This window comes from Colletotrichum scovillei, assembly GCF_011075155.1.
Source record: "Colletotrichum scovillei strain TJNH1 chromosome Unknown Contig00008, whole genome shotgun sequence".
NCBI lineage: Eukaryota > Fungi > Ascomycota > Sordariomycetes > Glomerellales > Glomerellaceae > Colletotrichum > Colletotrichum scovillei.
The window spans coordinates 1,018,749-1,044,818 of NW_023336266.1; the positions used below are offsets into that span (position 1 = coordinate 1,018,749).

At 52.9% G+C, this 26,070-nt stretch overlaps 5 protein-coding genes across 5 annotated transcripts; 2 read left to right on the forward strand and 3 right to left on the reverse strand.

Annotated features, from left to right (window-relative positions):
• Positions 1 to 1,776: 1,776 nt before the first annotated feature.
• HER10_EVM0012304 (Cullin family protein) lies at positions 1,777 to 5,417 on the reverse strand. The gene is made up of 3 exons (XM_035481701.1): positions 4,987 to 5,417; positions 2,453 to 4,722; positions 1,777 to 2,397 (listed from the first exon to the last, which is right to left on the reverse strand). The coding sequence occupies exons 1-3, from the start codon at positions 5,059 to 5,061 to the stop codon at positions 2,223 to 2,225; spliced, it is 2,520 nt and encodes an 839-aa protein (XP_035331045.1). The 5' UTR covers positions 5,062 to 5,417; the 3' UTR covers positions 1,777 to 2,222.
• A 286-nt stretch (positions 5,418 to 5,703) lies between these two features.
• HER10_EVM0003438 (DNL zinc finger) lies at positions 5,704 to 6,599 on the forward strand. The gene has a single exon (XM_035473113.1). It carries the CDS (start codon positions 5,857 to 5,859, stop codon positions 6,415 to 6,417), a length of 561 nt encoding a protein of 186 aa, XP_035330548.1. The 5' UTR covers positions 5,704 to 5,856; the 3' UTR covers positions 6,418 to 6,599.
• Positions 6,600 to 6,679: 80 nt separating this feature from the next.
• Positions 6,680 to 14,678, reverse strand: HER10_EVM0005138 (down-regulated in metastasis; the record flags this gene model as incomplete). Its single annotated transcript, XM_035474762.1, has 2 exons — positions 6,680 to 13,247; positions 13,300 to 14,678. 2 exons carry the CDS (start codon positions 14,676 to 14,678, stop codon positions 6,725 to 6,727), a joined length of 7,902 nt encoding a protein of 2,633 aa, XP_035330644.1. The 3' UTR covers positions 6,680 to 6,724.
• Positions 14,679 to 14,970: 292 nt separating this feature from the next.
• Positions 14,971 to 17,030, forward strand: HER10_EVM0004608 (uncharacterized protein). Its single transcript, XM_035474244.1, has 2 exons — positions 14,971 to 15,031; positions 15,094 to 17,030. The coding sequence occupies exons 1-2, from the start codon at positions 15,015 to 15,017 to the stop codon at positions 16,718 to 16,720; spliced, it is 1,644 nt and encodes a 547-aa protein (XP_035330611.1). The 5' UTR covers positions 14,971 to 15,014; the 3' UTR covers positions 16,721 to 17,030.
• A 3,161-nt stretch (positions 17,031 to 20,191) lies between these two features.
• On the reverse strand, positions 20,192 to 25,058 carry HER10_EVM0000827 (rhodanese-like domain-containing protein). Its single transcript, XM_035470595.1, has 4 exons — positions 23,055 to 25,058; positions 22,923 to 22,990; positions 22,635 to 22,854; positions 20,192 to 22,575 (listed from the first exon to the last, which is right to left on the reverse strand). The coding sequence occupies exons 1-4, from the start codon at positions 23,291 to 23,293 to the stop codon at positions 21,417 to 21,419; spliced, it is 1,686 nt and encodes a 561-aa protein (XP_035330381.1). The 5' UTR covers positions 23,294 to 25,058; the 3' UTR covers positions 20,192 to 21,416.
• Positions 25,059 to 26,070: the final 1,012 nt, after the last annotated feature.

Sequence of the window (26,070 nt, forward strand, 5' to 3'; positions counted from 1 at the left end):
TCATTTCTTCGAGTTCGTTTTAAGCCCTCTGGCATTATCGCCTCTACTGGGCTTGTTGTCAGTAACTTGATTCCCCATTCATCTTCTAGGACAGATTTTTGCTCCGTCTGGGTAGACAATTCTGGCGGCCCTTCTTTTCCCCTTTCTTCATGCCATTGCTGGCACTCTATTAGGAATCATGACACGATTGGGATTTTTTTTTTTCCCTTTCTGCCCGCCTTCTTCCTGGGATAGGTACTAAACCCAATGATGAAAAAACCTAGATGCCGTCAGATGGGAAGGGACCACCATTGTCGATCATTGACCCGGGCAGAATTCCACTTTGTTCGTAAGGTAGGCGAAAGGCAGTAAACCGGATGATTCTTGCACCATTTTTTTTTCTTGCCCTCTTACGAAAAAGTTTCCGACGAGACGGGACCCCGCTGTTCATCTCGTCTCGTCTCATCATTCCATCCATCCCTTCGGCATCGCCTCGTTTTCGTAGAGTTGCTCGTTTAACTCTGCGAAGCATCTACTAGCGTCTAGGAGCTACCAGTCTGCACTTGACCCCGTTCGGCGCCGATCGCAAGCTGGTCAACGCTCCCGATCAAACCCCCCGGAATCCCGTGCATCGTATCCGTAGGAAAACTCCACACACGAACCTACGGAGTAGAAAGCTTTTTCGTCAAGAGATATGCGCGCTCAAAGTTTCCCGGAGAAGACCGCTTGTCTATCTCCCACACCGTACACGTGTGTAGAAAACTCTACTTGTTCTCTCTCGAGAATGAGCTGTCATTGCCAAATTGAATTGTTACAAAGGTCTTCTCACTTTGTGATGGAGCACCGGTAGCAGGAACCCAAGGTAGGAAGGGGGGATGAAAACGGCCTGCAGGATTGGGGGCCATGTGGGTGTGTGTGTGTGTGTGTGTGTGTGGTGGCCTGATGTATGGAAAGTAGGGGCGCGCCCCGGTTATGTGTGAGTGAGTGAGTGAGTGAGTGGTGCTGTGCTCAGCTACAGTCTGCGAAATCTGGGTTGAATACAATTCAATTCAAACTGCATCGGGGCGGCGTCCTGCGTCCCCCCCATGGATTTACTCGTCTCCATCTTGATGCATGGCCAAGGTACGCTCTGCTGTCCATGATTGGCGAGGGGATACAAGAGAATGTGTGAGAGCGTGTGTGCGTGTGAGAGATAACCTGCAGCTTCTGGGACGTCGGGAAGAGAGGGAATTGCCCTGCTTCTACGGGGCTTCAATGGCAATTCCTTGGCGAATATACACCATTCGCCTTTATGGATATGTAATGTATCCCTACTGCGCTCATTATCCCATGATCAGGATACTGAATCCCCAACTTCCTGCGGTTTGCTTTCTTCTCTATGTAGTTTCAAGTGTTGGAAGTCGAGAGGTGAGTTGAGTGCAAGGGGTGCCATTACGACCTCTCCCATTTCTATATCCCTGCTTCTCTTCTGCTGCTGTTGGTACGGATTTACGTCTGCGGCCATCCATTAGATCAAAATAACACCCGCATGGCGAGGTATCCGTCCCGGGTAAGTGGACTCGATTCCCTTCCGGAAATATCGATCCCCATTTTACCGATCGAAGGGATCCCCCATTATTCGAGTGACAAGCCAGGTACGCCTCGTACTCGAAAGGGCTGTACACATACTATACATCCCGGAGACGATCCAGTTGATCCCATCCTTCTCTGAGCACAGTTGAAGACAGACGTAGGAAAGAGTGCGTAGAGTCCACGTAGAGTCCAATGGCGTGCATATATTAGGAGGAAGCCGTGTTGTGACCATTCATGTTAAGTAACCCTAGAATTCTGTACATGCAAAGGAAGCAAAATATGTACATTCGATTCCAGATCAAATCCCCTTGGAGTAGGCATCGGGGAGTCAAGTGACCTGAAAACTCAATTGCCTTCAATGAAGAGTGGCGTCAACGAAACCGAGTTCGTCTGGACAACCCAAAGGCCGAAATCCCCGGTATCCCAGAATCACCACATAGGGAATACCTCTCTCCCGTCCCTAAATTCGTCCGGAACAAATCCGTGTTCCGGACGAATAATGTGCATATTTCTCAAGCGAGCCACCTGGAAACGCCATGCCTGATTTTTAAGAAACCCCTTAAACCCTCCCTATGCAGCCATAAATGCCCTTCTAACATCATTGTTTCATGAAAATCGTGTCCATCGTCTTGTACCGCACCACAGGCGGCCGGTGGAGGGCTTTCATCTTGTTAAGCGAGGTAGCGATACGTCGGCGTCGAGGCATCCTCTACACGCTCGAGATACTCTCGCACAATCAAATCCTCGATTCGCTTTTTGATAAGACTAATCTCGGGCTTGAAGCGACCGCTAAGTTGATCAATGACCTCTGTAATGAGCTGCGAGTGGCCAAGCTCCTTGCGTTGCCTATGGTTGGATTAGTTTAGCCAAGAGACAGGACATCAAGTGGTGGGTAACGTACTTCATGATGCGGACAAGGGCGGCATCGATAACGTGGGCTCGAGTCTGGTTGTTCTTCTCTTCGGTTGCCTTCCGTTCGTCGTCGCCCTCGACCTTGCTGGTAGCATTGATGATGGGTGCCTTGATGCGGACAGTCTTGCTGACGAAAGAGGCGTTGAACTTGAACTTGTCGCCGGCCTTGATGCCCTTGGTTGCGGGTTCCTTGGCGAGCACTCTGGCCTTGGGAACGATGGACAAAGAAGTTAGAGTTCTCGCAAGATCTGACATCGGGATATTGGTCTTGGCTTGGATTTCCTCAAGCGAAAGCTCTTCGCCCTCCTCGAGCTCGTTGAATAGCAACAGCACCACCATGCCATACGTCGGCACGTTGATCTCATACTTTCGCTCTCGCGCCAGGGGTCCCTTGCCTCCTGGAATCGCGGGGAAAGTGCACCGAACGTCCGCGCTACCGGTGGACCCGAGCCAAGTCAGCTTGCGGCCGCTACGGTTGGTGAGGTAGTATTTGAGTAAGCTCTCTTGAAGGCGCTTGATATCGTCGGGGAAGATGCAGCCACCGCTTTCAGAAAACTGTGACGTGCGACCCATGATCTCGGGAGGCCATGAGTTGGTGGTCAAAATGTTAACAGCCAGCTCGATCTGCTTGCGAGACACATCGCCCAGTCCCCTAATATGGTCGCGATAGCCTGAAGTCAGCTCGGCAGACGATTCCATGTCTCTGAACATTCCCTCGAACTTGGCCGTGAATTGGTTGCCCAACTCTTGCTTCATTCGAGAAATCATTGACTTTTCAACATCATGACTTTCCGATTTATTGTTGAGAAGACGCTTGGCCAGGTGCTTCTGGTAGTAGCGCTCGAAGAGATCCTTGTCTGAGAGATACCGGATCACAGTAATGGCCTTCTCCAACACCGCCTCGGTTTCGGTCTCAGTCTTGCCGCGAATGCCGCGTCGAAGGTTATCGTCAATGAAGAGCGATACGTATTCGGAGCTCTTGGTAAACATGTTGATAAAATCGGAAAAGCTCTTTGTGAGCGAGGTTTGGATAATCAAATCCTCTTGGAAGCACTTTTTCCACAGATTGTCGAACTTGTCCTTGAGCTTGAGCACGTCGTCAACCCACTTGATCGCCGCGGCCGTCTGCTGAGCCGATGAGCTCAGCGCCTTGGCCTTCTCCCCGCCCTCATTTTCTTCTCCATCGGCTGGCGCAGACGCTGCAGAGAAATTCGTCTCCTTGAGCATTTGCTCAATCTCGAGTCCCAATTCAACCACCCGTGTGGACAAAATCTTTTTGAGCGACGCCTTTTTGACATCGACCCTTGATACCAATTGGTAGAGAATTGTGAGCTCCTCCTCACGATCATAATTGACCATGGACTTGAGCCCACTTCCTTCAAGGTTCAAAAAGTCGTCCAGATGCGCCGATATCAACTCTTCCTCAACGACCTTGATGGATCTCTCTCTCGTCTCATAATGGATAGTAGTGTCGCATCGATCGTTTTCTTCTTGTAGTCGGCGCTGAGTGTGCCGCAGCCAGGCGCCGGCGTCAGCCTCCCGAAGCAAGCGCTCACACTCGCGCTTGTAGTACGTTCGTTCGGAGTCAAGGTAAGCGGGCTCAAATACCGTCAGGTACAACTTCTCTGCTTCTTGCTCCTCGTCCGACTCGTAGAGAGAATCGAGCATCCTTATAATGTTGCGCAACAAATGCCGATCGATGGTGTCCCCATCACGCTCCATGTTGACGTGATCGAGGATGACCGAGTTGAGGATATCGAATACGGTATATTGACCTCCTGAGTTCAGTGACGCTCGTAGAATATGGTCGCGGAACAGGCCAATCGTGGCGGTGTAGATGGACGGCCGACGAGCGTCCTGTGTGTAGCCGCGGTCGAGGTACATCAAGATATCAGCCGTCATGTTCATTGACGTGTTGTGATGTTCCCATGATTTTCTGACACCGCTCAGGAAGTGCTCGCCCATCTTGCGTCGTTCGTTGACCGAAGTAGCCGCACCGCCCATTGCAGCACTAACGAGGTTGGCCGTGACCAGCTTTTCGATATCGGGAATGACGTGTTCGGAAAAGTACTGCTCTTCGAATTGCTTGACGCGGTCGTAGAGCATCTCGCCCTTTTTCTTCAGGACTATCTTGTAAGATGCTCGGTAGAGCTGCTCGAATGAGAGTGTGCTGCAGTTTTGGTTGTGAATGTCGGTCAGGGCTTGCTTCAGTGTATCCCAGCACTGCTCGAAATCGCTCGTGTCAATGCCGGATGTCAACTATTAACGAGTTAGTTTACATTCTGAAAGTCTTGCTAGAGGTCATCCAAAGTATCTCAGCGGCCGCCTCGCAGCTCGACGGTTCCTGAACAGTATGAACATGATGTGTGCGTGATGAGCATTGACAAGCATGCAAGGATCACAGTCATAATAGACATAACATTTTTGGCGGCGCTGAAGCCATCACCACATAAGGCACAAGAGGCAAAAGACATGCATTGCAGCTAACGACAATAGTTGACTGCTGGAGTTGGGAAGACTTACTCGTCCAGGGCGGCGCGGGGGCCGAATGCGACCGGCCCGCATGGCCGTACCCCCTCCACCTCTGCCAGAAATCATCGTGTATGTATCTGTATTTTTCCTCGAGTCGTATCTGTACTATCGCTGCGAAATTCGGTCGTGGTTAGTTGGTCGTTTCAGGTCGAGAGAGCTATCGTGGGAAACCTGAGTCGGTGGCGGCGGGGTAGCTCTCGTCAGAAAGTGTGGCGGGCAACTGAGGGATGCTGAATAAAAAGAGGAGCCAGGCTGCAACGCTTCGTAAGAAATAGAAGTGAAAAAGCCGTGAAAGGCAGAAGAAGAAGAAGAAGAAGAAGACAGCCTGGCTATTGCAGAAGAAGCTGACCGCGTCAAGGACTGCGGTTTCTGCGGCAGGAGTCGGGGAATTTAATACAAAGCATCTCGAGGAAGGAAACAATCTCGGGATGTAAGTCGCAAGTTCAGCGAAAGCCACAGCAGGGCAAGGCTGCGGAGCCCCGAGGCCGGAATGGTCCGCGCTTCCCACACGCGAGGCGGAAGGAGCGACCGGGCAGTTGGATCCAATCAATTAAGTCTTCTATCCTTGCGCCTCACAGCGCTCTAATTGGTTCATTTGGATTGACGCTCTAGACAGCCCGCCTGCGCCACAAGTGGCGGTCGTTTCCATCGTTTTCTTTACAGGGGAAAAAAATTAAAGAGCAGCAGTGACACTCCAGAAAAAAATGACGGCATTCCCAGTCCACTTAGAGAACAGCTCAGTCAAGCTCTAGCTCTTCTCCCACAAACTTCTACACCATAGGCTTCCACCACACACCAGCGCAAAGCCATCACCACCACCACCAATATACCTCCCTTCGAAAACGCAGACGACACATCAAAATGGCCTCGCGTTCAGCATTCACGAAATTCGCGCCTGCGCTGCGACAAGCACGCCCAGGCGCCTCGCCCTTCAAACGCAACAGCCCAATCCTCTCAGCCCTTCAAACCCAACAAAGACCACCAACTCCCCTGCAACCCACAATCGCCGCGCGCTTCGCCCACACAGTCCCGAAGCCCAGAGCAGCGCGCGAGGCCGAGGCGAAGACGCCCGCCCAGATGCGCATGGAGACCTCGCCGCACTACCAGCTCGACTTCACCTGCGTGCCGTGCGACACCCGCTCCCGGCACAAGGTCTCCAAGCAGGGCTACCACCACGGCTCCGTCCTCATCACCTGCCCCTCGTGCCGCAACCGCCACATCATCAGCGACCACCTGGGCATCTTTGGCGATCGCAAGGTCACCGTCGAGGACCTGATGCGCGAGAAGGGCAGGCTCGTCAAGAGGGGCACGCTGGGCGAGGATGGCGATATCGAGTTTTACCCCGACGAGAGCGCTGCTGCTGCTGATGGTGCCGATGCTGATGCTCAAGCTGCGGAGTCCAAGAAGGATGGATCTGCTTGATGGCTTTGGGAAACGACTGTAAAATCTGTACAATATGTATGGCAGACTCGATGAGGGCAGTCGAGGCCTCGTTCTGCCAATGGATTGGATGACTGCATATAAAGGCGTTCCGGATACCCATCGACACTCATGGGAACACAAAAAAGGCGGGACACAATGTAACAACAGAATAGATCTCACACATGAACGGGCAATGGTCAGCCCCTGTACTATATAAATACAACCCTTCTAAAAAGCCGTCTTGAACACCCTTTCTTTTTAACCCCCTTCCAGAAACGCCAGCCCATGCAAACTTTTTTGACGATGATTACCACCCCTTGTACGCCTGCCTCTGCTGCTTGTGCTCCTGGCCCCTGACCTTCTTCCTCTCCTTCTTCTTCTCCGTCTTCTTCCTCTTGTCCCGGCCGTACTTCTCCGGCTGCGCAATCGCCTCAATCTTGCGCTTGCTCGACCTCTGCTGTCTCCTGTTGCGCACCTCCTCCCTGATGGACAGCAGTTGTTTGGTGTACTCGGCCGTGCCAAACTTCTTCTGCAGCGAGTCCATGAGGATCTGCGCCCTCGTCTTAAGCGCCTCGAGCCTGGTCTTGAAGAGCTCGTCCGTCGAGTAGGGCGCGGGGATGTTGGGGTCCGTGAGATTCTGCAGGGGGTAGAGGATCGTCTTGAACGAGGGTTCGAGGTGGTCCTGGGGAACGCGGCGGCAGATCGTCTCCAACACCTCCATGGCGACCGTCTTGGGCGTGATGGCGGTCGACTTGGGCCGGACGTCCTTGCGCAGGATGGACGAGAGCTTCCAGAAGAGGTACTGCAGATCCTTGCGGTGCTCCTCGATTCTGTCCTCTTCTGCCTCGGCTTCGTCGCGGTCGCCGAGAGTATCTGCTTCGGGCACGGTCTGCACCTTGACGGGCAGACGGGGGCCGAGGAAGATCAAGATCTGCTTGATCTCCTCGGCAAGCGCGTCGTCGATCTCTGGTGTTCTCAGGGCGTACAGCGTCAACCTCACGAGCTCCTCCAAGTCCTCGAGCTCAAGGTTCAGACCATGAGATCCTTGGAGTACTTCGCCTGCTTTGCTTGGCTTGCCAGCATAGTCCGCCAGGAATGTGCTCAGTACCTTGGTGGCGCTAAGCTTGACTGAGTTCTCGGGGTGTACGAGGCAGCTGCGGACATCGCTCCAGAGTTCCTTGGACTCGGTAGACAAGAGTCTTGCTGGGTACTTCTCCGTCAGCACCTGAAGGTCGCGTAGAACCGTGTTGACAAGGTCTTCGTCGGCAACGCGGATATCGCCTGTACCAACAATCTCTCCAATCTTGGCGAGAACCAACTCCAGCTCCTTCTTGTGCTTGGACGAGGGCTCCTTGGCTTCGAAGAAGAAACCGAAAGCTTGCAGCGAAAGCTTTGTCACCGCTTGATTATCCTCCTGCTCAACCCATGATCGAAGCAGCGTCATGAAGTTCTGCGTTCTCTCCTTATCGGTCTTGCGGAACATCTCCTTGACCAGTTCCCCAGCAGCCAGACAGCACTTCTCGCTGTCGTCGTTGGCAAGCACCATGACGAGGGGCAAGAAGCATGTGGAAATGACCTCCTGCACGAAGTCGTCCGCAGACTTCATGAGAAGCAGGTGAACGACCTCCATGACGGACAAGCGGCCGCCTTCGCGGTCGTACGTCAGGTTGGCGACAACGAAGTTGAGCTGCTTCACCCATCGGGCCTTTCTCTGCGGGTAGTCCTTGAGGAACTGGAAGAACGCGCCTCTCGCCAGATCACGCGTATCCTTGTCGTCGTTCGTGATCATGACGGTGCCGACGTAGTCGAGGGTATCGTAGACGACTGCCGTCTCGATCTTGCGCTCGAGAACAGAGCGCACAAAGTTGAAGGTGACGTGACGGTAGAGGGTCTCTGTGAGGTCGTCCTTGAGCTTGCCGAGGAGCATGTCGATGGCTGCGTCCTTGACGGGGATATCCTTACGCTCGCGGAGGACGACCGAAAGCAGCTTCAGAGCCGCCTGCGACAGGTCGGTTGTAGTCGAGGTTGACATGGAGATGCTCTTCGTTGCCTCCTTGACTGCTACTTTGAAGAGTTGGATGTCCTCGTTATTGTTGAAAGGCACCTTGACAAGCACAGTGAGAAGCTTGAAGGCCGCGACCTTGACGTCATCCTCCTCGCCGACGATGGCGTCTCCGAGGATGGGCACAAAGCCAGCAATGTTCGCGCCAGTACGCAGGCTTTCGTACTTCTTCCATACCGACCGGAGGATGTCAAAGGTGAACTTGACGAGCTTGAAGGTGTATTTCCCAGCGGTGCCAGAGTTGTCCTTCTTCACGCCCTTCTGGTAGAGGTACTTCTTCAGGCGGAAGTCGATCTTGGGCTGCACCTCTGGCTTCTTGCTCTTGTAAACTTCTTGAATAACCTCGTAGCAGAAGACGAGAGTATCACGGCTCTCTGCGGCCGGGTTCTGCATGAGACCGGCGGTGATTCTTGCCAGCAGAGTGTCAATCTTGCGGACCAACTTGAGGTCCACCTTCTCCATGAGGAGAGACTGCAGAGGGTGGACGAGCACGACAAGCTGGCTGATGGAGGCCGACTTGGCAATCAACTCCATGGAATCCTGACTCTTGCTTGCCTTGACTTCCTTCATCTCACTGATGTAACCTTCGGCATCCTTTTCTTGACCGGTAGCGCCAAAGATGTCGTCAATGATGATCGCAACAATGGCCCGGAGAGTGTAGTCGAGATCACCCTGCTGGAACTGAGGAATGACCTTGAGGAGCATCGAGTGTAGGGTATAAGACATGACGTGAAGTTGGTAACCTCGCTTGAGAGCGCCGCGCAATTCCTTAAGGATGAAGCCAAAGTAGGTAGGGCCGAGGACCGATGCGATTTGCACAAGTGTGTCTCTGGCCATCTCACGAGCATCCCAGGATTTACTGCGTAGGATGTGACAGATATCGGTCAGAACACCAGCAAGCTTCTGGCCCATTTCTTCGGACGGCAAAAGCTTGAGAAGCTTGACGATGATGACACCGACGGGTACACGGTAACTGACCTCGGACTCATCCTTCTCGTGGATATGCTTGACCAGAGGGGGAAGGAAGAGATTATTGACGTCCTTGCTGAGCTTTTCTTGCGTGGGAGTCGTGAGGACAAGTCTCTTGCTGGCCGGTGTGGAGGTTTCTGCATCATCAATCTGCATCGCCTCGGCGCCCTTCTGTTCGACTGCGAGAACGAGAGCATCGCAGAACTTGGCAAGCAGTCGAATCACCTGCTTCTGGTTGTTGGGCTTGGACTCGACGTAGCTGATGTACCTCTGCAGAATGACACGGTAATGCTTCCAGTCCAACGACTGAGCCAAGTTGCCGATCGTGCTGGTCGCCTCGGCACCCAAGCCCTGGTCGTCGCTACCTTCAGCACGGCCAAAGATGAAGTGCTCGAGAAGAGGGATGAAGAACTGGCTCAAATTCTGGCTGCCAAACTCCGAGGTGTCGTTGACAGAGTTCAGCATCTTGATGGCTTCCAGCTGGCGTGCTGTCGCAGGACTGAGAATGTTGAAAAAGAAGGGCAACTCAGACGTCTCCTCTTCCATATCATTGACCAAGAGTCCCTTCATATCCGCAACAGGCTCCCAGGTTGGCATTTGCGAAAGAATGTAGCCAAAGACTCTCAAGTACTCTCTCCTGACGATGGCAGACTCCTCGCGAGCTCCGGTGTAGATGGAAGGCAACAGAATAGTCTTCAGGTGGGCTTCGAAGCCGCTCTTGGATGTCTCGTCTGAGCAGGCCGCAACCTCTCTGACGAATTTGCGCAGGGAGTCTGCAGAGTTCGATGCCAGGATACCATACTCCTCGTCGGAGCGAATGTAGTAAATCAAGTTGTGCAACAGAGGAAGCCACTGCTTGACAGTGAAAGGTGTTTCCTTATTGGTGATTCGGTTGAAGGCGGCGAGGCGCTTGTCGTAGTCTGGCTCGTCGATGCGGTTCGGTGCGAAGGCATTGAGGTCACGGCAGATTTCGGCAATCTCCTGAAGGGTAGTATCCTTCTCGGCCAAAACTGTGAGGACTCGGGCCAAAGACTGCCTGTTGTCCCTGTCTTTGAAGTAGCTAAAGAGGGAAGACAGGGTCTCGAAGATGGCAATATCAGCAGTCTTCTCTTCCGCTTCCTCAGAGCTAAGGATGGTGATGAATCGCTCCAGAATGAGGAGAATCTTGCCCTTGGCTCTGGGGTTGACTCGTCTCGGCGGCTGGTTGAGGAGGAAAGTTGCGATCTTGAGTGTCTCACGCACGTTTGCCGAGGTCTCAACAAGCGGAGAAAGCTCGACGATGGTCTCAATGCAAGACTCGAGCAGTTCATTGCTCATGGTTTGCGTCTCCAGCGTGGTAGTGACGGTCTTCAACATCAGCTCCATGTTTGCATCCAGAAGCTCAGTACGGATGAGCTCATTGAACTCGGATTCGACAGCTGGTGCCGCTGCTAGCTTGATGAGGTTGCGGATGATGCTGAGGGCGAAAATCTTGACGTTTTCCTTCGCCTTGGGCATCGACACGCACTCGATAACCTTGGGCAGGATCTGGTCGTTGATCGAGATGAAGAGTGCTGCCTTTGGCAGCTGAGACCAAGTCGAGACAAGCTGCATGATGCTTGAGATTGACTGGGCCGTCTCAACGGGGAGCTTCTCGATCCTGGGAGCAACGACCTCGTTCACAATGGGTTCGGAGTATGGTGTCCAGTTGAAGTCTTGGGCATTGCGGAACAGTGCAATGAGACACTTGACACCGACAGTCCGAATGGTCTTGAGCAGAGACTCCTGAGATTCCTCGTTCGCTTCCTCCGCTTCTTCATCTGACTCGACGGTAGTTGACTCCTTGAGCCGTCGGCAGGCAAAGATGAGACAGTACAGAACAGGGTTGAGCAGTTTTTCAACATAGGGACCTACATGCTGCCCAAGTTCGTTGATAAGCGGCAGCATCATGTTCATGAAACCAGTCTGCTTGCGAACGGGAAGAATTTCTCGGTCAAACAGGTTGGTGCGGAAACCGGAGTCGTCAACGACACGGGCTCCTTTCAGGCATCCAATAGCGATGTCCAAAAAGCTGCCTGTATCTTCAACGCTGAGAGTTCTCAGGACGGCCAAACGAGTGGCCTGAAGGCCATGTCGACCACTGGAAACACCCTTTTTGGAAATGGTCCGTCCGTACAACAGTCGCAGAAGAACAGGCATGAGCTCTCCGCGGTGTTCAGGCTGGATCGTTGATTCGCCTTGAAGGAAGACTGTGAGTTCGTTCTTGAATCTGGCTTCATCGAGTAGGTACTCCAGGTTCTCCTGGTAAGGTCGAACGCCCGCTTGCTTCCAGGAGAGGATAGCTTTCAGCGCCAGCTTTTGCACCTCCACGTCACCATTCTCCATGAGGTGAAGCAGCGCAGTGTAGACCCTTTCGTGCTGGTAGAGCGCTTTTGGATTGATGAAGAGAGCAAAAACACCAACCAACGCCTTGCGATCGTAAAGAGACCAGTCCTCGCTCTTGACTTCAGCATCCTCATCATCCTGGCTTTCTGACGAGTTATCTTCATCAATAGCAGCCCAAGACAGGAAGAACGGTACGAGTTTGCGAGAGCGCTTCTCGGCAAAGTGAGGCATGGCAGTAAGCACCTTCAATGCCTGTGCTCGAGCGTTGCTGGCGTGAGCTTCGACAGTCTCCTGCTGCTTGTCAAATGACTGCAGCATGAGATTGATGGCGTTGTTGACGACCTGCTCCACCTCATCCGCCGTGCTCCAAAGCTCTTGCATGTGCTGGCAGTCAAAATCGGTAATGGCTTGGCGACCCTGTAGTGTGGGCTGACTGACTGGTCCAGACCATCTTGGAGAAGGAGTCTCTAACCAACTGAACGCGGTCGTCGCAATAACCTCCTCGCCAGTCTTGGTAGCGCCAACCAACTTCAAAGCTGTGATGGTATCGTCCCATAACGGGGAGAGCTTCACCGTCAGCATGCCGAACATGAAGGAGGGAATTGCCTTCCAAAGCCACGAGTTCTCGCTCAATTGTGAGTAATTTTGACCGAGTTTGCGAAGATGCATCGCAATATTTCTCAAGCTGGAGGGCTCCAGAGGGGTGTTTCCGATGTCCAGCATAAGAGTGAGACAATGGTGTTCATCGGAGAGTGACTCGAATTGCTGGAGGATCTTGAGAGACGCAAGCCGGAGTTCATGCGAAGGTGCTGAGAGGTTTTCGATAAGCGCCTCAACAACTGGATCCTCTTCTGAGCCCTCACTGCTATCACTGCTCTGACGGTCGACGGAAGGCGGTTGGTTTCGTGTGAGCTCAGTGTAGGTGAGATAAGCCTCCAAGAAGCCCACCGAACGGCTGAACCTGGGAAGGGCAGCACGAAGGAGCGGGTCCAAGGCTGGATCGACTGGGCCCGCCGCTTTGCTCATTCGCAGGTACGCATGGAAACCTTGGCTAATGCTGAAGTGAACCTCGTCTGACGCCAATGTAGTTGAAGGCTTGAGCGCCAGCCTCAGTTTCCGAAGTAAAAGTTCCGCAATCTTCGCGTTGGCTGAGGGGTGAACAGTCGTCGAGAACAGGAGATCCAACAAGGCGGAGTACTTCGGCAAGCATCTATCTCTCCATGTTTGAGGGTCCTTATCATACGCGCCGCGCTCGGGGAAGGGTGTGCTTTCGAGTCGCTCAAACTTTGACACGATCTGGTCCTGCCAGCTGCGCGGGAGGTTGCAGGTCTCTTTTGCTCCCGGCGAAGGTAGACTTCCGTTTTGCACCATACGAGGAAGGAAAACACACAGCATATCTTCGTTTTGACCATCGGACCAGTGACTGACGATGAATCTAGGTCTGATTAGCTTTAAGGAGCCCAATGGTAGAGTGAAGGCATGTATACCTTTGGAAATATGTCTGGAATAGACTTCGGAACCGTGTCGAGTCGAGCTGGGAGAAGTAGGCACAGAAGGGGATGTACCACCTCATGAGCCTCTCCTTTTGGAGTGCATTCATGAAATCCTTCATGCAGGGAATGAGTGCTTCAACCGGCGCTTGATGCCAGACAATCGCAGCATTGACGATGACATGTTTCCATACAAGATCCAGCTTATCTTCTGTCACCTCAGGGGCGTGTTGTGCCGTCGAAACCAACATGGCAGTCAAGTTTTCAACGAGAACGGGCCAGTTGCTGATACGGTTTCCGTGGCGAACACCCGCTGCTGTGCCAAGAACCCGGATCAATGGGACAAACTTCCAAGTCTTGCTTGGCTTGGGGTCGTCCAAAGCCGCCTTGACTTGCTCCTGAATCGCCTCGAGAACGTCGGCGAGATCCTTTTCGTTCGAATGGTGGATAATGCTGGTCAAAACACCGCATACCAAGTCGGTCCACGTCGTAGTCTGAGTGAGATCCGCTTCCGTCTCGGGTATCGCCTTAAGGAGAGACACAAATAGGGCCGGTCCGGTCGAGTGAATGGTCTGGCCGGGACCCTTCATGGACTCTGCAAACATGGTCATGAGGCCATCCTGGTACAGCTGGAATGAGCGTTCGCCGACACTGCTCCGGAGATCGTCTCTTGCGTGGCTGACAATTGCGGTGAGGGCGGTCTCTCGGTGACCGGGCGCTGCAGCCTTCTTGATCAAGAAACTCAAAGCTTCGGCGGAGAAACGGGCAATGTGAGGAGGATGGCGAGCCTTTCCCAAGAGAGGTGCTACAACATCATATGTTGGTCGCAGATTAGGCACAATTAGCCTAGACAGGTATTTGAACAGGAAAGCCAGAGCTGCGAAGGTCCATTCGATAACGTCGGCGTCTTGCGGCTTGGCGGCAATGGCAACAATAAGATCGAGAGACTTTGCGTAGTACTTTTCGAACCTCGTTCCAATATCATGCGCAAATGCTGTGAGAAGTTCCAGGAGCGGCTCTAACATCTCCTTATCCTGCTTCGCCAGCGCCTCGGCCAACAAGTTGAAGATCTTCTCTTCATGGTGCAGAATCTGGGCCAGCGTCTCGCTCATGTACCATGCTTTCGTCTTGACGTCGTAGAATCCCTTATAGATATTAAGTTCCGACCATTTTTGCAGGCCGGTTCGGAAGTAGGAGGTTGTGGATTCGAGGTCTTCGGCTTCGAGGTCGTGTCGGCGGACTTTTCGCAGAGGATCGAGTGCGTTGAGTTTCGCGATTTTGGCTGCGAATGACTCCCACCGGTGATTCTTTGAGTGGGGAGTCAGGTTCTTGCCCTTTCGGGACTTTGTGATCCGCCCTGATGAAGTGGAAGGCATGTTGGGCGGTTGGACAGGTGTGGTGTGCAAAAACCCGTCGTGATCGCCTCCCAGCTTCACTGCTTGATCGCGAAAAAAAGTTCCCCGCCAACTCTTCAGAGCTCAACCAGAAAATTGAACTTTTTTTCTGTCGGCAGAAGGTCGGCCGATTGCGATAGACTGATAAGACGTATCTTTAGTGGGTCCTGTCCAATGGCTGAGCTTGGATAGAAATGGGCCCACATTACTTCGTCGCGCGCATCTTCCGGTCGCATCTCGAACTCCAAGCTTCCTCCACCAACAACCTTACCTCCAGCCACACAGCTTCAAATCCTGCACCCAAAGTCTAGAGGCGCAATGGCTGCACCCAAGGTGTAAGTATCACACGAATTTCAGGGATAAATGCGCAACGTTTTGGACTAATCAAAGCTTTTAGAATCGTTTTGGGAAGCCTCAATGGCTCGCTGACGCCTGCCTTCACGAAGCTCGCGACCCTCCACGCCAAGAACAGCTTCAGCTTTGCCATTGTCACAGGCAATCTGTTCAGCAGCGAAGACGATGCCACGGTCGATTCACTTCTCAACGGTGAACTGAAGGTCCCCCTTCCTGTCTACTTCACAGTCGGCACAGCGCCCCTTCCCCCAAAGATCGTTGCCAAGATCGAAGCCGACGAGGAAATCTGCGAGAACCTCCACTTCCTCGGAAAGCGAAGTATCACGAAGACGTCAGAGGGAGTCAGAATTGTCGCACTCGGTGGAAAACTCGACAAAGATGTGGTCGGAGGGCAATCGAAGGAGCAGCACCTTCCGTTCCACACAGCGGACGATGCGAAGTCGCTGAAAGGCGCAAATAAAGCCGACATCCTACTTACGACCGTTTGGCCAGCTAGTGTCTGGACAGGGTCCAAGGTCGCGCTTACCCCGGAGAACCAGGCAGCGATTGTGAGCACGGCTGAAGTTGCTGAGCTGTGTGCGACCCTGAAGCCGCGATACCACTTCTCGTCTTCGCCCACCGAGTTCTTCTACGAGCGTGAGCCTTTCGTGCACCCTCTGGAGGAAGGCGCAGAGGGTGCGGCTGTCACTCGCTTCATATCGATGGCTCCCTATGGAAACGCGGTCAAGGCGAAGGCGCTATATGCATTCACAATCACCCTCAACGAGACCAACGTCGAGAAACCCGCCAACTCTACCTTCACGCCGTTCAGCCAGAGAAAGCCAAAGAGGCGGGCGCAGGATGAGGGCTCCTACAGCCGCTTCGCCAACGGAGACGACGATGGCCGCCATCACCGCCGCGGAAACAAGCGCCGACGTCAGTCGCCTCCTCCCGGGCCGGACCGATGCTTCTTCTGCTTGAGCAACCCCAACCTCGATACCCACATGGTTTGCACCATTGGCGAAGACAGCTATCTTGCTACTGCCAAGGGCCCTCTAGCCACATCCCAGACCTTTGAGGAGCACGGTATCAACTTCCCTGGCCACGTCATTATCACGCCTCTCGCGCATACACCGACCGTCCACTCCTCTGGTGTCGAGAGCTATACCCCTGAGGAGGCGGAGAAGACCCACAAGGAGATGACCCGTTTCCGCGAGGCTCTCCAGGCCATGGTATCGACCAAGTCGAACCGCAAGCTGGGTGCCATCACCTGGGAAATCAGCCGCGGTCGCAACATTCACGCTCACTGGCAGTTCCACCCTATTCCGGCGGACTTTGTCTACAAGGGTCTTGCCGAGGCCGGTTTCCGCGTTGAGGCCGAGAACCTCAAGTATCCCGAGTTTGAGAGCCGCGAGATCTTGTACGAGGACCAGGCCGACTTTGGCGACTACTTCCGCATCTGGATCTGGGCAGACGACGGCGAAGACAGAATTAAGGGTTCTAGTCTCGTGATGAAGCTCGATCCCAACATGCGCTTCGATCTGCAGTATCCGCGTAAGGTTGTGGCGAAGCTCCTCGGTCTCGAGAAGCGTTTCGTCTGGCAGGATTGCACGCAGACCAAGGAGGAAGAGGAGAAGGACGTGGCAGCCCTCCGCGAGGCCTTCAAGGAATGGGATTTTGCGCTTCAGTGAGGCGCGCGGCACATCTAGCGGCGATATCGAGGGCGTTTGATAAGTTTGAGCATGATTCCATCGTTTTTCTGGCATGGCATTTGGCATGGGTGGCGTTTGGGGGGATACCCAGGTAACCTGCATATTTTTGCCATATAAGCAGGCCGGTAGTGGGGAGAGATTATCATTTGGCTTTTCAAAGTTGCTTCTTTCACGAGCGGAGGCATATCACAAGGAGCAGATCTATCCATGGCTTCTCTCGAACCGGGGATATTGGGCAAAGCCGCGTTGCTTCATCGGTCAGGAGCTACACTGAACCTTCATAGACAGGCGAGTTAGGCCTCTAAAAGCTTTTCTGAATCGTTTTCATCATTCTTGATCTCTGGTCAAATCTCATCTCTGCTCATTTCGCCAAGGCATGTGGTTCGAGTCGTGGATCCCATCACGGGTTCCCATCACGGATCCCAATTTCATTGAAATCATCTCTCGAATTCGAGATGAAGCCAACGATGTAACGATGCAACATAGCAACCGTAGTGCCTTATTAGAAACCCCCACATCAACAGCTTTTCCCATCATGAGAAAGAACAAAACATACGCAAGCACGGCAAAGGCGCTCTCGACACCCAAATAAGCTTCTCCCTTGCTTGCCGCCACAAATGGACCCCTGTTTTCTCTACAGACTACCTACCTTGGGCAAAACTATCCATACCTACAAAGTGCCAGAGCCTCTTCGGGACATACCCGTAAGGGAGACTGAGACCGAGACCTTTTGACTCCGGGCCCGTCTCCTCTCACCGTTTACCACTTTTCCCCATTCTCGAGACTCTAACCTCGGACGGGATAAGATTCAAGACAACAGTGACTATCCAACTGAGATGGCCAAGGCCATTTTGCTTCTCCCGAAATGCAAAGAATGGCCATGTCAGTGGCAAATCACCTTTATACGCGAAACTACATCACAAAGTTCACACACTAGACTTTCCAGAATCCACAGCAAGAGCAGTGGCAACAGCACCTAGTCTCCAAGCTATACCTCTCAAAAGGTTCATTCAAAACAAACAAAAAAGACTCAGTTGAGATGTGATTACCGGCAATTTGAGAGATGACAATAGAAAGCTGAACCACAACCATTGACATTCTCTCGCCGTATCCCCCAACGACGCTTACCTACCTACTTCAACTACCCACCTCAAATTTGGTGATTACGGCATCTCCCACCTCTGAGACAAGTCTCACCCCAAGGAAGAATGTACACCACAACGGAAGTGGCTGAACTCTCTCTGACGAAATTCGGCTCACCTGGCTCGCTTGGATCGTCTATCCTAAAAGAGAGAGAAGAACAAGCCACTGACGAACCACCACATCACGCAAGGGAGAGAGAGCGCGCGGCTCAAAACAAGCCATAAAAGTAAACCCGCGAACCCCCCAAAGAACCAAAACAAACAGCCCAGCGTGTCCGGACCGAAACGTCTTTCTTCTTTCCGTCCTTCTTGAACCCTTCGGTGAGCTTTCCTATTCGGGAAGCACAAATGGAAACCTTGGCGCTCTGGCGGCTCTCAGGTTCAGTCGGTGGTGTGAGATGATCTGGTCTGTCTTTTTGGGCTGCTTCTCACCTAGCACGTGTCCTACCTTACCTTAGCAAGGTAGATATTCTCTCCCCCAACGCCGAGTCCGTAGAACAAACAAGAGGGACAAAGAGAACAGCACTGAAAACGCACCAAAAAAGCTGTTGAGCGGCTGGCTTGTAAAGTTCTCTAGAGCCTACCTAGTCTACCTTGTCCCCATATGGCTTCGAACAATAGTACCACAACGACTTACCTTAGTACCAAGCAAACGTGGTCTGCCCGCCCTCTAAAGTTGGACTTCTTGCCGGTGCTCCAGTCGTTGAACGGGGACGCTATTCTCGTTTATACCATAGCTCCATTCCCATCAATCTCAAAGAACAAGGGAAACTCGTCTTCTGCAACTCTGAGTCGTGCGCACCAACTCTTGACCATGACACGACACAATCACAAAAGCCTGACCGGAAACGGCAACACACCGCGTGGTCATTTGAGTTGAATATCTCAGCAATGGAGTCTGTTCATCTCTTTGAATTCCCACGCAGCGAACATCACAATAGAGAAGGGAAACAAAAGGTCCGTTTCCTTTAGCTCCGGACTCGGTCTAGTGACTATCCCCTCTCCTCTCCTGTGATTGAAATCTGCCCAAGAATTCTCCAAAAGGGGAACCCTTTGCTTCCATTCTTGGCAAAGAAACAATCGTGTCAAGGAATTGGAATCTGGCATACCTCCTCAGCAGTCAAAGAAAGCACCGTTAGACCTGTATCACCCCCTCGCTCGCGTGCTTACGCCAACCCTTCCCTACTACCCCCAAAGAAAAGCCCCATCTTGACATTCTTATCCAAAATAAGCAACAGACGTTTAGGCTGATGGGGACATTGAGGCCGGCGGGAGAGTACGAAGTAGGAGGGGGAAGGAAGAGAACAAAGCCAACGTTCCGACCTTCCACGCTAGAACACTCGGCAGAACAACCCAAACATCTCGCCCTTCAGCCCCCCCCTTACCTATCCCACCTAACCTCACGACACGGAAAGACAAGCAAAGTCACGGTCCAAAACAGCCCAAAGACCAAAGACTCTAACAATAGACCCCCTAAAGACCCAAACGCCAACGTAAAGAACAACACAAGAGAGAGATCCTAGCGCGGAGGCTACGTATGGACTAAGGAGTAAACTCCGACCCTAGCTTCGGGACATGGAAAAGGGAGGGGGGACCGAGCAACAAAGCATCATGGCTCTCTCTCACACTTGCATCATAACCCAACCCACGAAGCCCCAGTTCCTTCATCACGCAATCATTCCAATGGACATTGCTCGGTGAGGAAAGGAAAGGAAGGCAAGGGGACGGAGGGTAGTAGGTAGAACCCAACTGATACCACCGTCATCTGCCACCTGCCAAATCTCCCTACCATCTAGAGCCTAGACATGGGTAAAAAGGACCACGATGTCACAGAACCCTCTCGCTTCGGGGCCAAAAAAGAAGACCAGTCAAAGCTGACATCGAATCGTGAAACTCAAGTACTCCATACAGGCCTGGCGAGTCACGGTAGCTTCCCTGCACAGTAGACAATAGGGAACGGATAAGAGCCTCAATACGAAGTCTAAAAAGAAACATCCGTGGGGGACGGGCCCCCCAGGTTTCGAAACACTATCCACAGTTCGGGACGAACCAGAACAGCAAAAAAAAACCTCGGACCTCAAAAGTTTCGCACAGACGATCCAGCCATCAGCCGGTGCGATCTCAACGGCTTGAGGTGTTCATCGGGAATGGCTCAGACAAACGCGCTCGCGCACAACTTGTAGACAAGCACGCGCTCGCGCGCGCGCGCATACCATCACAGCCGCGCCTTGAGCACGTGTCCCACGAGTCCAAGCAAGAATGAGCGTGTTTTTTTTTTTGTTTGTGTGTATTTTCATTCAATTGTTATGAGCTAGCCCACAATGATCCGACCATGGATCATTGGTGTTTGGTTGGCAATTTTTGTCTTTGCATCGCCAGTACTGTACAGAAAGAGGCAATGGATTCACCCATGCCGTTATTGCACCAATCCAGCTTCCAAGCTTGCAGTGCTATCTCCCCCATTGGCCAATGTTACAAGGCATTCCCAAGCAACTGCTTTTCATCCACTGTACTAGCTTCTCCGCTCTTTGCATGCGTTCTTTCGCAGCTACTCCTACAATATACACAAGGAGGTGGAGTCCTCCATAAAGCTCAACCATCGGAAGAAAAAAAAGGTCCGTGGGGCTTCTGTTTTGAAAAAATGTAAAGGGAATGGGGTGTCGAGAGGTCTGTGAGTGCCATCCGATGACAAGGATGTCGGGTATCCGGCGTTTGGATAGAAAGGTGTGTGGTATCAGGTGAAGATGGTCAATGGACCGAGTTGAGCACAAAGGAAAAAGGGTCCGCCGAGGGAGGAATGGTCCGAGAAATAATGCTCCGAAAATATGTGGAGATTCCGACAGAAGAGCAGACAGACCGAGACGTCATACTGAAATGCTCCCGCGTCCGAAATCTGTGGAGACAGACAAGCGGTGGTGATGTTGTCGTTGTCGTTTGTTTGTTGGTATAGGTGTGTGTTTGGTTGAGGACCATCCTCCTCGGCGGGATGCAGAAGTCTTTGACAAAGGAAAAAGAAACAAAAAAAAAACCGAGGACAATGCTGTAAAAATGCCGACAGGGAGCCACCCCAAGATGCCAGATCCAAAGTGGACTCCGTACAACCATATCGAGGCGATGCGGGGACAAATATGCCAAATGCGTCTAATGCCGGGTTGTTGGTTTTGTTGTATGTTCAAGTTGCAGAACGAGGCTCATAACGAAGTTCTATTAGCGTAACAATTGAAGTCATCGCGGCCGTGAGCGTTGCGTTAGCTGCTGTGTAGTCCGGATTGGTAAGGGTGGAAATATAGGCAGTCGAATCGAATAGGGGTTTGTTGAACATGTGCAGGAAGAGACGCGAAAAACATCGACAATCAGGCTGCTGTGGTTCGCCCTATTAGGGATGTCGAGCAAATAGTCGACAAAACAATGGACAGCTTCGAAGTCTGCGGAGACCTCGAATTCCCCCCCTTGCCAAGCAAGGAGATCTCACCCCTCCACAATGTGCAGCAGACAGTGGGTGTGTGTGAGAGGGGCGCAAAAAGATGTATGTGCTAGTAAGACGCCATGCGTCGTGCATGGCATCGTTCGCCGAGGATTGGAGAGTTGCCAATCATGGCGATGGGATCTTGTCGGAAGCTGATGCTGGGTCTGAGGCCACTGGGGCGCGCGGGAGCTGTGGGTGATTGGTCCACGCAGGAGTCGCGCGAGCCAAAGGCGAACGTTTGCGCTCTGCCGAAGCCCTTGCGAGGGTTCTTGAGGCGGCCAAGTTCGCGTTCGCAGGTGCGCTGGTGAGCCTCATCCGACATTTCCACATAGTTTTGGGGATAGCAACGGCAAGGGTGCTCGGCGTAGAAGCCGCTGTATCCTCCTTCAAGAATATACACGTCAGGGTATGTGAGTCGCGGGTAGTGCTCGGCGTTGACAGTCCTGTCCTCGGAGCGGATATGGCGAGCCATCATGGGGGCGCGGTGCGCCGAGTATTCGCAGTGGAAGATGAGAATTGTTCTTCCTTGCATGGGGTGTTGGATCAGCTGGGAGGCGAGTAGGTCCTTGCTGTTGTAGTTGACAGCTCCGTCAATGTGTCCTCCGTCGTACTCGTACTCGAACCGGCAGTCAATGATCATCTTCTGGTCGAACTTGTCACTGTACTTTCCGTCCAAGAGATCAATCATGGTGGCCTTTGTGATCCGGGGAATGGTGTCCGTGGGGTCATCGGCGAGGAAGTGAGGCAGGATGGGCTCCTGGACATCATCGGCATCCATGCTGGAAACAGACTCTGGGGTGGTGGGCGAGGAGTCGCCGCCTTCTGACTTTGCCTTGGCAACATCGCCAGGGTGCTCAAACATGCTCAAAGAGCGGCGGAACTGCTTGCGGGGACGCATAAAGGGATTTGAAGGGCGACGGCTGTGACCGTTGCCAAAAGGGCTGTTGCGGTTACCAGAGAGGCTGGAGAATTGAGGACGAGGACGAACGGCACCAGGCACGGCAGGAGTAGGGCTATTCGCAGTCTGAGGTCGTCGTTCTTGAGGAGGTGATGTAGCATCGAAGCATTCTCCCAGGGACATGGCGCTGTTCATATGCGTCAAGCGATTCTCACCAAATCGGAAAGTGGGGAGTTGGGTGTCTGTGTTGGAACGGCCGGGAACGCCACTAGTCGAGTAGCCTTTCATCCGAGTCAAGGAAGGCCGGCGCAAAGCTGGCTTTCTCCGTCTGCCCCCTGAGTTAGACGCGACCCCTTGAGCTAGGAGGAATGTGGCAATCAAACTTACTCGGCTACCAGTGGCTTGGGTGGCTCCAACGACGCCTGCCGAGGAATGGGGGCTGGCGAATCCAACATCATCTCGTCGTCCTCGCCGGTTGGGGTTGATCCCGGGGTCGGTGACGTTATCGCGATCTGGGTCATGAACGGGAGCTTGTGCGGCAACGGCGAGACATCCATCAAATCGTGGGCAGGTGACGATTCGGGCAGAGGAGGCGTAGTCACGTATTCTGGTCTCACATCAGCTTCCTAGCCCCTTTTCCTCTCATTTGTGCTTGCAACCCATAGAAGAACGTACCGTAGGAATCCGCGTCACCCATCATGTTTGATGTGAACAAGGCACGACGAGGTGTGGGGAACTTGGGACTAGACAGAACGTTGTTAGTCGACGGTATTCCAGACTGAATTTATTGGATGCACGTCATCGTACCTCGCCTCGGTATCCAGACGGAAGTTTTGCGAGAGGTCGGCGGCCAAGCTAGCAGCGGGCGAGGAACCGTGAACGTCCTTGACGTTGAAGTAGTTGTCGGGCCTGTGAAGGTGTTCGCGCAGACTGATGGGTACGGCACCAGCGAAGGTGTTTGGGCGAGGGCGGAAAAGATCCTTATTTCCCCAAGAAGGAACTGCCATGGGACGGTGCATAGCCGCCAATGGTGATGAAGCCTCCATGATTGTGGTGTGTGGTTGTGGGGATCCGATCGTGGGAAACGAAAGTATTTATTGCGGGTGGTGATGGGTGTTAGTGGTGTATCTTTTTTGTTTGGTGTGAGTGCTGCGTCCAAGACGATACTCGATATGTCGTGACGAAGAAAGAGGGACGATCGTTAAGAAGAGGCCGCAATAAACGAATGTTGCAGCAAATCCTAAGATGAATTTCTGTTTTAGTCGTTTCCACTCAATGGAGAGGGAACAGGACGTCGCGACGAGTATGAATCGGGAGGCGGCGGTGATGCAAGCTGGAGGGAGAGAATCTTCTTCGATCTCGAATCGAGCGTCGATGTTGGCTTGGTGGGATTTCGCGGCGGCGGGGGTTTTTCGGAAGGGTGCGTGCAGAAATGCAGCTGGGATCGAAAAAAATACTGGCCGTTCGTTATTGCGTCGGTGCAAGTAACATTGGAATACCCGAGGGATGAAATAAATTCCGCCCTATTTCTCCTTGATTCATGAAACGTATTTTTCTTCCTCCCAGAGAATATCGGTCGAGGTCGAAGTCGATATCGAAGCCGAGATCGAGGTCGTTGGCGGCGTCTCTAACTGGGGGAGAGAGAGAGAGGCGAAAGAGGCCGGCGGTCCACGATGGGGGCCTTGGGTGGTGCAAGGGGGACAAAGGCGGGCGGATAATCGGAGGTGGGAGGGAGGCGCCTTTTGCATGCAACTTCCTTCTCGAACAAAAGAGTAGAGAAAGAGCGCACCGAAAAGACTGGCCGAATCCTTGGTGCCGGAGCAGGAGCAAAGGCAATGCGGATGCGGTGCGGGAGCTGCAGTGCGGCGTCGGTGTTGAAGGTGCGTTTCGGAGGCTACGACCCTTTTTTAGTTCTTTGCTCGAGCTACGCTTTTTCGGTGGCCGAGCAGGAAGGGGATGCTGCTGCAGTAGCAAAGATGCAAGTGAGAGAGAGAGACTGGTTTTGCTGGTTGGTACTGAGTAGCGACACAGAGAGAGAGAAAAGATCCGAGTGTACAGCAGTAGCACCGGACAAGCAATGACAAGAGAAACGAGTGCAATGCCTTTGGGTTATCTAGTGCCGGCGCAGGGACGGGGAAGAAAAAACGTCAAGCGGTTTCTCCCAAGCGTCTAGCCTTCTTTTTCTTTGGTTTCCTCTTTTCTTGTGCTTCTCTTGTTTCCTCTTTCGGCTTCGTTCTCGTCCGTCTGGCTCTTCTTTTTCTTCTTGTTCTTCCTGATTACCCACAATGCCCAACGGGGGAAAAGCAGGAACAGATGCAGAAAAGAGCAAGCAAACGAGGAAGACGAAAATTAAGAAAAAAGAGTCGTGAGTTGAGTTTTTGCTGGTTGAGTGTGTGGACTGGCCAACAGAATGGCCGGCGTCGAGTTGCGATAGTGGTCGTCGACGACACTTATGCGATACGATGGGAGGACGATTATAGTGTGGTAGTCCGTGGGCGTGAGATGTTGCTGGTGGTGGTGGTGGTGGTGGTGGTGTGTAGTAGGATTTGGGTGCACGTTGAGTACGATAAGTTGTAGAGAATGGCTGGACCTGGAGACCTGGGCACCTAGGGATGATTCCTGAACTGAACCTCTCTGATGGACCTAAGAATAAAGGTATCCGTAACTCTCTAAACTTACCGTACCGTCGGACCGTTGATGATTATGGTCGGGGATGAGGGGGGAAAGAAGAGAGAGAGGGAGGGAAGAGGTCGGAAGAAAGAGGAGACTAGAGGTTTTTGAATGAAGGTGTGGTGTGTGTGTGTGGTTGACTGGTCGTGGTGAGCAAAGTATGGATATGGATATGGATATGGATATGGGATGGGAACTGGGTGTGTGTCTTGTCTTCCTCGCTCTCTGTCACTCTCTCTGGAACCATGGACCATGGATCAAGGTGTGTAGTGTATGGATGGTGTGTGGTGTGTGTGGTGTGCGTGAGAGGTGTGGTGTGCAGCAACCATGAGGTGTGTGTGACGGGATTGGGACAGGATGGGATGGGATACCTGGGATGGGGATGGGGATGGGGATGGGGGATGGGACAAGGACAGGATGGGACAAGAAGCAGCAACCAAGCAACCAGAAGCAGGAACCAGGCCTCTCTGGGAGTCAGGATAGGATGGGATGGGATGGGATGGAAGCGCACACAGCAACGGTGCTATGTACCACCACTACCACCAGTCTACCACTGCTACTTTGCGTAGCCGACTAGGAAGACCGTAGGTATTAGCGACCAGACAGACAGCCGCCAGACGACGACGACGACGACAACGGGAGCGAGCAAAGTGAGAGAGAGAGGGTGTGTGGATGGAAACCTGAACCAGGTCCAGGAAGGCAACTCGACGGGGTGGATTGAGACTTGACCGGGATGGGGGATGTCACTGTCAGTTGTTGCTAGCCCAGGATGGTCAAGATGGATGGGAACTTGGGAAGACTGGAGCTGGACGAGCTGGAACAGGAACCACCAGGAACGAGACAGGAACGGGTACAAGATGACATGCCGGGACTAAGCATTCAGACCAGCAACGACAATGTACAATATCTAGTTAGGTACAGCAACAGAGACAAGACATCATACGCACAGCATAGCAGTCACGCACTGCACACTGCAGCCGCCGACGATATCCCTCCACTCTTTCTGCTCCTCCTACGCAACCTCAACCTCAGTACAATGTACTTTATACAGACAACAATTCTACACTTTGTATTGTCTCCGTGGCTCGCCTCGCCTCGTCTCGCTTCTTGCCTTGCCTTCCTTTCCCTGCTCTAGGTACGGAGCATCTGGCCT

Excerpts from the sequence above, each read along its gene's own strand:
- HER10_EVM0000827 (XM_035470595.1), bottom strand. The coding sequence starts at position 23,293 with ATGGAGGCTTCATCACCATTGGCGGCTATGCACCGTCCCATGGCAGTT. Across the intron at positions 22,855-22,922 it reads GGGTGACGCGGATTCCTACG|AATACGTGACTACGCCTCCT; the intron begins GTACGTTCTTCT and ends ATGTGAGACCAG. Across the intron at positions 22,576-22,634 it reads CCCAAGCCACTGGTAGCCGA|ACGGAGAAAGCCAGCTTTGC; the intron begins GTAAGTTTGATT and ends CTCAGGGGGCAG.
- HER10_EVM0003438 (XM_035473113.1), top strand. The coding sequence starts at position 5,857 with ATGGCCTCGCGTTCAGCATTCACGAAATTCGCGCCTGCGCTGCGACAA.
- HER10_EVM0012304 (XM_035481701.1), bottom strand. The coding sequence starts at position 5,061 with ATGATTTCTGGCAGAGGTGGAGGGGGTACGGCCATGCGGGCCGGTCGC. Across the intron at positions 4,723-4,986 it reads CCCCGCGCCGCCCTGGACGA|TTGACATCCGGCATTGACAC; the intron begins GTAAGTCTTCCC and ends ACTCGTTAATAG. Across the intron at positions 2,398-2,452 it reads GCCCTTGTCCGCATCATGAA|GCAACGCAAGGAGCTTGGCC; the intron begins GTACGTTACCCA and ends ATCCAACCATAG.